The 14,235-nt window shown below is 38.7% G+C and overlaps 1 protein-coding gene across 6 annotated transcripts in view; it reads left to right on the forward strand.

Moving 5' to 3' along the window:
- IKZF2 (IKAROS family zinc finger 2) overlaps positions 1-13,266 on the forward strand; it is a 141,351-nt gene extending 128,085 nt beyond the window's left edge. For 4 of the 6 annotated variants that reach the window (XM_020780666.3, XM_020780668.3, XM_020780667.3 and 1 more), the window contains one exon: positions 846-13,266. In XM_020780666.3, coding sequence (XP_020636325.2) covers positions 846-1,570 — 725 coding nt within the window. In that variant the 3' untranslated portion in view covers positions 1,571-13,266. The remainder of the gene's footprint in view (positions 1-845) is intronic. The other 2 variants (XM_078379150.1, XM_078379153.1) reach the window with 1 other exon arrangement.
- The last annotated feature ends 969 nt before the right edge of the window (positions 13,267-14,235 follow it).

Consider the following 14,235-nt stretch of genomic DNA (forward strand, 5'->3'; position numbering starts at 1 on the left):
GAAACTTATGATCCTGGGGGGTCTTCCTTTGAATTAACCGTCTTCATTTACATGGAAAGGAAATGGGGTGCTGTGTTAGCTCCACATTTCTTGCTCGTTATCTCTGGTAGTGCTAAAGGAACCAAAAGGTTGCAAAAAAAAACTCTGTCACCGCATACAAAGTGGCAATGCTATTTTTGCGTGATAGCTTATTCTGAGATGAGGCGGCTATATTTCAAGAGCTCTTGAACAAGCTATGCCTCTCTTTCTTGATTTCAAGATGTTTTTCTGCCTGAGGGCTGCATCTCACGCTATGCGTTGTACTCCAGCATGCATGACAGATAGGAAGCAGATATGTGCAGCTTGTCAAATGTGAATAGTGTACCCGTGTCATATCAGACATATGCCCTTTAAAGCAGTGGTTCCCAACCTCTAGATTCCACTCTTCCCGTCCAATAATTTTTTTTCATAGTCCCACGGACACTTCTCTGGAAATAAGCCCTGTTAAAGAATTGCCTGAATCCTATTAGAAAAAAACAAAAACATGCACACGAGCAGTTGCACAAGCAGTCTCTCTCAGCAGTGTGACTGGTCACACAGCCACTTTCACAACCAGTACAGGCAAAGGTCTTGCAAAGGGTGGCCCTCTAGAGGGGGGTGGTCTGCTTGTTCTCTGTTTGCTTATAGGATTTTGGCCAGTGGGCTTTCCTTCTTAGATAATATGTATCAAGTGGTGCTGCAGATGATTTTTTAAAAATGACATTATGTAGGTCACATTTTGCAAAATAAGTATTTAAATCCAATCTGTGTTTATTTTCCTGTTAAATTGTTTTTTTTTTCACTCATTACTTTCCTTTTTCATGTAGGTGAGAAGCTCATGAGGTATGGTTACCCAGACCTTCATTTCGACACAGGCTTACCCTATGAGAGAGATGCAGAGCTGATGCAAACTCACATGATGGACCAAGCGATCAACAATGCAATCTCTTACCTTGGGGCAGAGGGACTTCACCCACTGATGCAGCACGCACCCAGCACAATAGCTGATGTGGCACCTGTCATAAGTTCAGCTTATGCTCAGGTGTACAACTCTAACAGAATAGAAAGGCCAATGAGCAGAGAGACTACTGACAGCACTGAAAATAACATGGACGGACCTATCTCTCTCATCAGACCAAAGAGTCAACCCCAGGAAAGAGAGGCTTCTCCAAGCAATAGCTGCCTGGATTCCTCTGACTCAGAGAGCAGCCATGAAGACCACCAGTCCTTCCAAGGAAACCCTGCCTTAAATCCCAAAAGAAAGCAAAGCCCAGCTTACATGAAGGATGACTCCAAGGCTTTGGATGTCAGTAAATCATCTAAGGGCTCTTTAAAGGATATCTACAAGGTCTTCAATGGAGAAGGAGAGCAGATAAGGGCCTTTAAATGTGAGCACTGTCGAGTTCTTTTCCTAGACCATGTCATGTACACCATCCACATGGGGTGTCATGGCTACCGGGACCCTCTAGAATGCAACATTTGTGGCTACCGGAGTCAGGACCGCTATGAGTTCTCCTCACATATTGTTCGAGGGGAGCATACGTTCCACTAGGCCTTCTTTTCCAAAGGGGACTCTGAAGTAGAAAAACAAACACTGCACATGAAGAAATAACTGCACTTACAATCCCACTTTTCCTCAGACGTTGACACATTCTTTGTCATTGCTGTTGTTCTTGTTCCTATTTTTTAAAAAAAGTTGTTATTTTTGTTGTTAATCTTATTTTGTGTATCTAGTCTCACTTGGCACCAGTAGTGTGTTGAAAAAGAAGGAAAGGGAGGGACCAGAGAGTTGTTCTGTTTTGTTCTCAGTGAGGGGGGCTATGTGTTTTTGGTTGTTTCTTCTCCTCCTCCTCATCATCATCTATTTCTCTCCCTCTCTATCTGAAAATTGGTGTTCATATTTGAGTGGGAACTGAAAGGCAGTCGACTTCTGTCACAATATTTTTCCATGTATTTTGTAATAATCATGGGTACGGCTGAACTCCATTAGGTGCTCTTAGCAAGTTGTCAGCTTTGAGTAGACAAAGAATTTTGGATAGATAAATTTCAGAGAAAAGCCCTTTCAGATGTGTAGATACATTTGGAGCTCTAGGATCTGGATAGAATACTAAATTTTAGAGTTGTCCGTTATTATGGGGGATGGGTGGGGAAAATTTCATATGAAGCTAATTGATATTCTGTAGATTTAGGAGCACAAGTGTTCTTCTGGAAGAGAACAGGTTACTTGTAATACCGAATGATATATAACAGAAGATTGATTTGCATATTGACATGACAACCCAGAGGACATTTAAAATCCTATAAACGTATTTTACTTATCCTAACATGCACTTTTTAAAAAAGAAAGTAAAAAAAGACAATTGTCGGTATGCTTCTTCATAGTAAACATAAATTTCTAAATGTATATGAGCACATGGTTAGCCTTAATTAGGCCTTGTGTACAAAGAAAACCCTTTTCCAGTCTAGTTCATTAGATACATAAGAATTGGCTCCTATGCATATTTACTTAGAAGTAAGTTCCAGTTAGTTCAGGAATTTACTTCTTAGTAAGTGTGTTCATTTCAGAAATAAAAAGTTTGTGTAACACCTACTGCTGCTTTAGAATTTGCTTTAAAATCTCAAATATCTTGATCATCAATGCATTTTACTGATGAAATCTGTCTGTGTTTTCACTTTATTTTCTGCAGTGTTAACCATTTAGCAGCCATCTAAAATGATGCTTACAGTTAGACGAGCACCAGAGGTTGGTCTTCTACTGTTCACTCTTTTGAGTTTTCTTGTATAATCTTGAATACCTGATTTTGTTGCAGTTGTGGATGGTTCAGGGTTGTTATCATGAATCAACAGTTCCCGTTTACAAATGCAGGCATTTCCAGGTAACATAACAGCCTCTTCACACCTGCCACTTCTACGAAAAGCTGTGGGGGGGGGATGTGCAAAATTTCACAAATCTCTTATTTGCGTGACACACAGTTTTGAAACCACAGCATGTGGCAGCTTCAAAATAGAGGTACACCTAGCAAGATCAACGTCTGTTTCATGTACTGCAGTTAATATTTCCCAAAATCATCTAGCAAAACTGTCATGTGTGAAACAGACTTTGGTCTCATATGCACAAGCACACCCACATCCAACATGTTTGCAATTTTGGGTCATTTTTGGGTTACTGTGTAGTTGGAATTTACAGGTAGTTGTGAATTCTCCTCCCAGGTAACTACCAGTGATAATGACCTCTTATTGTTTACAATGATCATTTACTTCAAGATGCAGAACTGAATCAAGAGCCCTGAATTATCCAGAGGTTAGTTTCTTGACTGACAACTCTCTTTAGCTTCTAGTTAATCCCTTGATCGTATTAGCGAATGAATGATTAAAGTGCATTAAGAGGTTACAGATTTTGAATTGTGGCTGTCTAAACAAGCCCTCTGTTGACTGTATAAATGTAGGTGAACAAAAGGTCTGGATTCTTAATTTTACTAGTTTTTTTTTTTTCCTTATTACTTGGTTGTCGTTTTTTTAATCAGTGGCTACCTCACATTTTTCTATATCCTTAGTTAGCTTTCCCAGTCTTGAGTTAAGATCTTTGCACATCATGTTGCAGAACTACAAAGAGATTAGATATTAAAAAAATGCATGCTATAGAATACTTTGAAGATTGCTTCTAAACCTTGAGCGTACTAGAGTTATTGATTTAGCATCCTACCCAGAACAAACACCTTACTCGGACTCCAAAATACATTTAAAGAAGAAACGTATATTCTTTTAGCCCTTCTCAGTACAAGGTAAGGAGAGTAAGCAACCACCCTGGAGTTTGCCTGGTAGTTTTAAAACAGCAGCAGTTTAAACCCTATATAATCTTATTATATTTGTTCCTTGATTTATGAATATAAGTACTGAACAGTCTTTCTTCTGTTCACCAGCCTGCGTCAAAAGTAGATAGGAAGTGAGTGACATTGATTTGAACTCTTATTCAGGGAACATGGTTACCCGTGCAGCCCGTTTTCCACCAAGACCAGAAAGATGATTCTGCACATACTTCCCAGCATTAAAATGCTGTTCTGCAGAAATGCTCTCCTTCTCCTGCATCCCACACATACCCCCCAACTCTGTTTTGTAGGGTTGAGGAGCCCCTCAGAGCTGTTTGGGAGAGGGAGGAGGGGAGAGTCCTGTTGAAGAGAAGCCTGCTTGCACCGCATTGGATGTGACTGGTTAGCCTCTTTATAGTTTACATGAAAATTAACTCCAAAATTAAACCGAATTAAGTCAAGAATTATCTATGGGCTTTTCCTAACTAACAGCTCACTTCAACATCTGGTTAATCCTGCGTTCATGTTTCAAATGAGATGTTAAGGTGAATTAAGAGGGTACAGACTGTGATTGTGTAAACAAGTTCACTGTTTTGAATGTATACTCGATTGTTTTTCTGAGCTACCTCTGCAGAAGATCCAAAAACACTCAGATTGCTCTTTGGACTAGTTTGGATTTCAAAACCAAAACAAAACACAACCATTAAGACTTCGGTGAATAAGTGGTTCACAGAGGAAAAGCCACTGCATTGTGCCCCTTGTGTCTCTCAATTTACTTTGAAATAGCTCTCATACATGTTTGCCAGGCTACCTTTTGACCTTCATGGTCTAGGTTCTGAAAAAAGAAAAAAAGTTTGTAGGTTGCAAGGGAGTCATTGTCTGTAAGGCAGCTAAGGGGAGAAAGGGTACCTGAAACACAGGTGTGGTTCTAAGGGATTCTGACCCTTCTCCTTTCTAAAAAGGAAAGGTTTTTTCCTTGTGGTTTACAGACTTCCAGATGACACAAACTCTAGAAAGATTATATGCCACTATATTAGTTCCTTTGTGCTTTCTTTTCTGCTGGTCATGTTACAAATGGCCCCACTCATTATTGTTATAAGTTTTTTAAAAACGTTCCTAAACTGGAAGTGGAAAAAAAAATGCCACACTCTCCATTCCATAATGGAATACACTAGAACAGTTTTTGGAAGAATTTTGAGAGCAAACATTTGGGATGCAAAGCTCCGACATAATTATGCTCATGGTCTTCATTTCCTATGTACAAATCTGCACCTGTTGCGGGTTCAGAAAAGCAGAATTTGGGATCCTGGATACTGTTATATGGCAAATGTTTCCTGGATTTTTCTTCTTCCTATGACTGTTTGGTTATCAGCATGGATTTGGTGAGAGGTGGAAAAAATGACTCTTCTGCTAATCAACGTAAGAGAAAGAAGCAAAATTGTGTTTGAATAGGAAATTTATCTAGAAAGAAAATATAGGTTTCTGTAGGGAATGGTTTTTAAAGAGCAAACTAGTTGCCAGGGAAAAAGCAATATTTCTGTTATTGGTCTTCCTGTGTCAGTACTCCGTGAAAGCCTCTTTTTTTGCATGTAAAGCTTTTTAGAAAAGCAGTATAATGTTCTGGAGAGACTGTGGGGCACAGGAACCTCCCACCACACTGTAGGTGTTCTTGCATGAGCACATGTGCGTGCACATGCACACAGACACACACACTTCTAGGTGCCACTAGAATGCTATTTCTAACATTCCATCTGTCCAAGTCTGCCCCCCCTCCCTGCTTAAATAGGGGACAGATTTAGAACTATGTAAATTACAGCTCATTATGCCTTCTTGTAGTAAAAGAAGTATATCAGCCTTCACAGTGGTGGCAGGTTCAATGAAAGTCCAAAAACCTAGGGATCTCTCCAAATATTTTAGCTCCTCTTGATTTCACTACCAAACTTGCAGACTGCATGGGCAATGTTTCTGGGCTCAATATAAACCAAATGTTTGCTGAGTGTCATGGCAGGCCTACATTATTCTCATCTAAGAAGGCATGCCCCCTTTCCAAACCAAAGCAAAAAAACAAATATCTGCCGCTTCATACAGAAGCAGTAATATATGTTACCATTTGTATTAAGATTCCAGCATTTTCTTTTTATTCTTTTTGCATTTATCCCCCACACAAAAAGTCTCTTCCTATACATATTTAAGAACAGGTTTTCTACACTGAGGGCTTGAACTATAATAATATCCTGTTCTCCTTATTAAATACTGTAGCATATTAATCAGAACAGTGTAAAACAATGTTCCTCAATCTTAGGTAACCCAGATGTTCTTGGACTGCAGCAGTCAGAAACCCCGGACAGCACTGCAGGTGGTGAAGGCTTCTGGGAGTTGTAGTCCAAGAACACCTGGCTTACCCACAGTTGGGAAACACTGGTATAATGTATTATTGCAAGAATAATTGTTGAAGATGGTATAATTGAATTCCGCATTGGCGTAGTAAGGCTGCAGTCCTTAAAAACATGTTAAAATAGTTTTGGTGAAAATATCATGGAGTTTCGGTGGCATGAATAGTTGTTGAAGCTTGGCAGTATGTATAAAGTGAATTATTTCAGTATGATTACAATTCTTGTGAAACAAATTTTTGAAAAATTTAAATGGTGAGATTTTAACAGAGGTATTTGAAATTTGGTTACAGTTAATCAGATTTTGCCATGAATTCAGTCTCAGCTCAGCATTTTGGAAATTCAGCAGTTTTCAAGAAACAAAATTTTAATTTCCAGTAAGTTTAAAAATTGCACATGTGGTACACAAAAGTTCATGCCAAATAAGAAATTATTTGTCTTTAATTTGCCACAGGATTCCTTCTTGGTTTTTAACTAAATCCTTATTTTCTTAATTTAAAGAGGTGGGGGGAAATGTAAAGTTGTTTGTAGTTCTTACTTGAAAATAAGTGATACTCCTATTAATAACAAGCATTAGTTTTTGTTCTTACAGTAAAAAAATGAAGTAAATGGAAGTACTCTTTTTTACTCAGATTGGTTAGTTCAATTTTAATTAATTATTTTAAAGCTCTTTTCAGAAAAAACCACTTGAGCAGCCATTTCACCTGATGAAAACATTGAAGTGATACGAACCTGATTTTTGTACTTTAGAGCCCCTTGAGTTCATTACCAAACCTGCAGATTGCATAGCAGTCTGAAAATTGAAATGTGAAATAGTTGCTTCAAGTTATAAAAATACGATTTTTTAAATTTTTCCATTCTGTTTTGTTTAATAATAATAATAATAAATGTTTATTGTGATCGTATGATGCCTACAAAAATTGAAGCCAATCAATACAAAAGAGAGAAAAACAAAGAAAAACGTAGCACATACAGTACATTCTGTTTTTGTTTAGATCTTGACAGTGCAGACTAGAAATATGTCATAAAACAGTGGCTTTTTTGCAACTTCTAAGATTTTTTTCCCCCGGAATTCACCTTCCCTGCCCTGTACACTTACATGGAACCCATTGATTCTAGCGCTTGGAAGAATTACTCTTCAGATCACACCCTCTCAAATCCTCCCACCAGATGGCCATTGCCCATAGTGGCTGGGGGGATTCTGAAAATGAACTGGCTGGGGAACATTCTGGGAATGTACAAGTTTCAGCCCTTTTCAACTGAAACTTTAATCTAGAATGGATTTTTTTCCCCAATAAAATATAGGGCATAAACAGGCAGTGGTGATCACAGGGTCTTTTTGGGAAGCTTGTCCTTTGTTCATGGTCTTCAATGGAAGAATCCTCAAAATGCTTCTAATTTCCCTGGCCAGAATACAGTTTGAAAATCGTATCCCAGAATTTGGGATTGACCATAATTGCGTTACAGACACGGTTGTTATGACTGTAAATTAAAAAGACTTGCTACCAAAAAGAAAAGCAGTTGGTATCTATCTCCATAGGAGCTTCAAAGCCACTAGGCTACAAGGGAACGTCTATGTGTCAGTCTGTTTGCTTTTTTGTTTTGAGCATTTTTGTGTGATTTTTTTTTTAAGGTAGATAATAGAGCTTCTTTGGTGTCTGCATCTGGGGACAATACGATACTTGAGATAAAGGAAATAAATTATCCACCAATTCAGAACTGATAAACTGAACATGTAGTTGTCAAAAAGAAATAGGCCCTGAGTTTAGAAATCAGTTACGGTGCCAAAACATGGTTATTTTTCAATATAAATTCTCAAAAGTTTGCCACAAAACTTAGCAACCATTTCAGGCCCCTGCAGAGGGCTTCTGACCTTGCCCTTTCTTACCACAGTGCCTGTGGGACTGCCACCAATACCACATGAAGATGGAGGCGGAAACTGATGGGAGTCTGTGTATAAATATGGACTTGCTCAGGTGGAAGACTTTGGTCTGAAAACTAGACTTCAAAACTGGAGTTTGAAAGCTGAATTATTTATTTTAATTTTTTTGTAAACAAATTTCAAACATGCCTGTTTCTAAAATACATCTTTCATTTAAACATTGGAGGTACGATCCCATTTCTGGAAGTTTTTTTTCTAACTCCTGTTCAGTTCAGTGGGAAATATTTAGGAGCATGCTTTAATGTTCCCATGAGTTCCGAGGGCTGGATCCTTCCTTTCATGTTTGTGTGTCTCTCGTTTTTCCTCAACAATATGTAGTGTAAGTAGATATGAGTATATGAGATGGGCTGAAAGAAAGGGGGGTTTTTTTGTTCTTGTTGTGGAAAGGATGAAACTGTGAACAGTGATTTTACTTGTTACCAAGCACTCTTGTTTTGTCACCGTGTTCCCTTTTCAATTCGCTTGTAGGACTTTTCTCTTCTTTTGTTACAGTATCTGCATGTCCAGTTCCTCCTGTTATTTTTAGTCACAGACTAGTTTAGGTCTTTTTGGTAGCTGTAAGCTACCATCTTTTACACTTTAATTGGTTGTCTGTTCCATGGCTGTACAGTCTGTTTACATATTTTTGTACTCAATGTAGTTTTGTATTAAAAAATGGGAAAATGCAGTTGATCTGATAAAAAAAATACTTACACACATATTATATATATATATATATATATAAATATAAATACAAAGGTAAATGATCTTTGTAACATTTTCAGACCTATGGTACTTAGAGGTGACAGAGCTATGGAGTTGTAATATGTATTGCCTTCCTTTGTGTTGATTTTATTTTTTGGTTGTACTTTTTTTTTCTTAAAGTATGTATATTTTTATGAAAAAAATGGAAACTGAATGCGTATCTGCTTAGAAAGATGCTGAAAATTTAAATATGCCATTCCCCGTCTTCCCCCAGTGGAAGAATACACTTTTGCTGCCCTTCTATTCCTGGGTAAGGGTTTCTACCCACAGAGATTTTTTTTCTTGATGTACATTCTTAGACCTTAATGTTAGAATATACTTCTCAACAGGCTTGGAGCCTATATTCATACTGCTTCATTTAAGAGGGGAAAAAAAGTCAGACTGATTGTTCCATTTGTGTGCAATACTTTCCCTGAAAGTCTTCTAGTATGTTAAGCATTCTTTGTTCAGAAGCAAACTAACAAGGGACAGAAAGTAAAGCATAAGACCAGTGTTTTTAACACATTAGTTTTAAAATGGCCTACCTCCAGGGAATCTTCCTCCTTTCATGTCTGCTGGGTTCCTTGGCACATTTGTGTGGAGAACCCATGGCACCTTGTGAGATGTCCCAAAAGTGCACATCATTTCTGGAGCATTGGCTAAATCCACTGAACCTAACTATTCTCTTACTTGAACTAAGAGTGTATCTACATGGCCCAGTTGTAGCAATATGATACCACTTCAACTGCTCCATTCTAAAATATCCTGGGGGTTGTCATTTCTTTATTAGAGAGTTCCAGTGGATTCCTGTGAACTTCAGCAGACAATTCTAAATACCTCACCAAGTTGGATGTCCCAGGATTCCATACGATGAATTTGTGGCAGCTCAAGTAGGATCAAACTGCTGTGATTCTGTAAAGTGTGATTCAAGACACACCCACTGCTGTCTTAGCAGCTGCAAAATTCAAGGAAAAAATTGGTTGTGGTGGCTAGTGTTGTCCTTTTGGAATACAACGATACACTATTTCTTGCAGAGTTCTATGGAGCCATTAGTAAACCTCTTCAAGCATATGGTTTTGTTAAGAACTACTGTGTTTCCCCAAAAACAAGACAGGGTCTTATATGAATTTTTGCTCCAAAAAACACATTAGAGCTTATTTTCAGGGGATGTTTTATTTTACACTCCTGTTGTCATCTTCTAGTTGCTGCACAATGGTGTAGGGCGGGGTTTCACTTAACTACCGCTTATTTTGGGGGTAGGGCTTATATTACGAGCATCCTGAAAAATCATACTAGGGCTTATTTTCAGGTTAAGTCTTACTTTTTGGGGAAACAGGGTAAGTGGGAGTGTGACCATTTAAAGAGAGAGAGCACAAAAAGATCCCTAAGTTGTGTTTCCTCTAATCTTCATGTTTGCAATGCTAGTAGGCAACAATAAAGTCTATCTAAAAGTTTTTACAAAGTGACAGTAACTCAGTAGTGGGAGATCCAGTTCAGGGGTTCAGACATGCCATTTCCTGATAGCATTCTGTGCATATGTGTGCCTTTGATCACTACAATCTATTGGGTTGATTGTGAAGGCCAGGTGTTTATATTTCCTCCTTTTATGATTGCAAGTATTTTTCTTTTTTGTGTTTGTGTGTTTTTTTAAATTGGGTAAAGCACTTAACATTTTCAGTCCCTCACTTCCTCCAAAGGGTTTGATCTTAAGCCTGCACATGACCTCTGAAAATGCCCTTTGGATAGAAATGCTTTTGATCAGGCTCAGCAGCATGGTCACCGGAGTAATTTGTTAGTGGGACACCTGTCCACTGGAAGAAGTGCAGAACAGGCATTCTTTCGTTAGAGTAGCTTATTTTGAATTCTCCTTGCCTTGTCAATGGTGATAGGGCTTATTTTATATATCATGTTTTATTTATATAACTAGTGTATTTTGATACCTATTTCCCAATAAGTGGAATCCACTGTGCTGTAAAATATGTATGTAGGTACAGAATAAAATCTGTGTAAAAAATTTGTTAGGAAGCTCTTGATAGTGGCTGGTTTAAATTGATGGTTGGGAGGGTGTTGTGCATGTGTGCAAAATTAGCAAACTTAACCTTATAAGCACTTGCCAAAAGAAAACAAGAGTTTAAGAATCATTTTTATTTAAGGAATCAAAGCACATTTAAGAGCCTTCTGCCAGATTTTGGTGGTCACTGGAACAAATCGTAAATTCTAGCTCCATGTTTCATCCAATGCACTCCATGAGGAGTTCTGAATTAGTTTGATTCTGAAGGAAGGTCCACAAATAACAGGTAGCCGGTGAGCCTCGCCAGCACTTCTCCTTACCACCAACTCCTCTGCTTCTCTCAGTTTTGGCACAGGCAGAGAAGTGGGGTGCTGATGGTTAAGCATGAAATCTCAGATACATCAAATGGGAATATAGTATGACTTACTTCTGAGTAGATATGCTTGTGATTGCCTGTGGTTATCTTTCAGCAGCTGCATTAGTTATTGAGAAAGTAACTAATCGGTTGTATCCTGCTGTTTCTTCTCCGAGGGTCAGTGCAAGGGAGAACTCTACTAAATGCATCTTGGTGCTGTTGACTGTCCTCCTTGCCAGTGGCCCTTGCCCTTGAGGAGCAGATTTCTGGATGTCTGTTGCAAAGAGCAGGAGCTGCCACTCAGTATGAATAGATAGAAGAGAACATAACATTCTTCTCTCTAGCATTTCAAGCATATACTGTCTGGTTCATAGTGCAGTATTTGTATTCTAGATAAGTCTTAAGAAGACACCTGTGAACTTTGGTGCTGGTAGTAGAAAGAAAACAGCAATAACTATCTCTTTTGCATACTTATCCACAGGAATAAAAAGTGTGTTCTGAGAATAAGCGCTCCGTTTTCTTTCATATTTTTAAATGAGTGTCTGTGGTATTTTTCTGTCATAGTGACAGAAAAGTTCAGAAGGGATGTTATAGCTGAAGTTTGAAAATGTTACTTTTTGGACTACCGCTTCCAAAATTCCCAAGCCAACATAGGCTAGCTGGGGCTTCTGGAGGCTGGAGTACAAAAAAAAGAAAGTGAAATGTCCAAATTCTTGTTATATCTTTCATCTCTGCATGCTCCGCGCGCCATGTTTTCTAATCATCTTCTCCTGACAAAATTGCACTTTCCCTCTTGTCGCACAATTCTTCCCTAATCAGTTGCAAATGTTGCCGTGACTAAATTTTAATGTGCTCCTTTGTAACTTCCTGCCCCACAGCTGAAATATTTACAGCAATTGTATTTATTTATATAATTTATTTCTCATTCCAAATTTTATTTTCCTTGGCAGATATTTAGAGGGCTGTTTTTAGGAGGGAGGGGGAGGTCAAATATGAACACATCAGTTTAGGGGTATTTACAAGTGGAAGTAAATGGTATTCAGAGGTTTTCAAATTTGCCTATACAGTGGTTGAATTTGACATGTATCACATAGTGGAGACTATTAAGTAATTATTATGAGAAAATACTTTCTTCCTTAAGCTATGAATGTGGATGCTGACTTTCAGATATGAGCAAGTGTTTCTTGGCTCAAACAATACGGCCAAAGGTGAATAAGATGATTTGGAGGGACATCTACAGGATTTGAAAGGGCTTTGGACCAGGTCTATAGAGTCCATTTGGTATAGTAATGCCAATAGTGGTAATTGCTGGATCTGTCGGAACTGGTTGTCTTCTTAGACAAACGGGGCAGTGGCCAGAGTGCTGCAATGTGCTTGGGAGAGCTCCTTTTAAGTCACAACAGATTCTTTCTCTTTCTGTATTGCTAAGAGAGTGGTACCTGTTGTAAGTATGGCCACATTCCTACAAGTGGGGATGATGACCAACTGGCTGCTTTCCTACCCCAGGTATGGAAGAGATGGGTTTAAATATGAGTCACATAGATCCAGTGTGTCCTCATACACACATTCTGGGAACATTCTGAGAGAAGAGATGGAAAAGTTGAATCTAAATGGACTGTTCTAGAGTAATGGACACCATGGTTGCTGTCAAAGTCTATATACAACTGCTGGACAGCTTAGTTACTGAAACTGGGCATATTTTTCTCTTTCCTTACATGCATACAAATGGTTGAACACATGTATGTGTGCACTGTATACAGATATGAGTGCTGAAAATGCATGAGAAGGTGTGTTTGAGTATGTATATAAATAAGACAAAGCTGCAGAAACTTTGTAATACTTTGTGAAAATGATTATATTATGGACGTTTGTACTGTGCACAGCTACTGGAAATAAATGTAGGGAATCTCAGGAACAAGCATAAAATTTGTCCAAGACTTATTTCTCAAATGTGTATGTGCAGTTTTTAATTCTGTATACTATTTAATATTTTACCAATAAAAATAAACTTCTCACATGAATAGTTTGTTATGGGAAGATTCTTGTGTCACCATGCAATCTTTCAAGCAGCCATGTGGGAGGCAAACAACTGCTTTGGTGAAGATGTTGATCGTATATGATAGTGACTGTAAGTTCCCCACTGTCATATGTAACTTGACAGTGGGATCACCAAGAGAGTCGGAGGGATTATGTGTGGTGCCAGGTGCAGAGATGTGTGTTGGGGGGAGTGAGGTGGTCCTCACTGTTGTGTTCCCAATGGGCAGTCTTTAATTTGGAAGAGACACAAGTTGTTCAAAAATGTCTCCCGCAGAACCTCTCAAATGTCCTGGGCAAAATACGACAGGACCGGTGGAGCAGTAAACTCAACTGATAGGAAAGGTTGCCTGTAAATCTTGACTGGACTCTCTCCTGGCTGTTGGGCAGCCCAACATTTATTTGGTGGTACAGGGACATATATGTTTTAATTCCACATTGAGGTAGAACTCTGGTTTGCACTTTAAAATAAAGTTTGATTTGAACTTCAGAATATGAGTAAGGAATGTGGACCTGGAAGCAAGCAGCAAGTTTTAACCTTTGTATCCCCAGGCCGCTAGTGAATGATAGCCATAGCTAAAGCAGTTGCTTGGAGAGCAGGGGGACACAAACAGTCTTGGTACCAAAATGGGGCCATTTGAAGTGGATCATGAAATGCAGCTTGGCTCAAGAGTGGAGTTATATAGTAGCCCCCTCCTTGGGAACTTGTACCAGAATAGAGTGTTATCAATGAATAAGGTCTTCAGAGTATACCCCTTCAGCACAAGTTTGTCCAGTCTCCCTTTTAAAGCAAATGGGGCCAGTTCTTATCCCAAGAAGGAGAGATTGATCAGTTCCTTGAACCAGACATGTCCTCCTCCTCCTCCTAACCTAACAAAGATTAAAGCTTTTCAGAGAAGAGCAGGACGGGTGGGAGAAATGCTGGAGCATTCAAAGTTTTCAAAAATCCTATTCTT

Source organism: Pogona vitticeps, chromosome 1 (genome assembly GCF_051106095.1).
Source record: "Pogona vitticeps strain Pit_001003342236 chromosome 1, PviZW2.1, whole genome shotgun sequence".
Classification (NCBI taxonomy): Eukaryota; Metazoa; Chordata; class Lepidosauria; order Squamata; family Agamidae; genus Pogona; species Pogona vitticeps.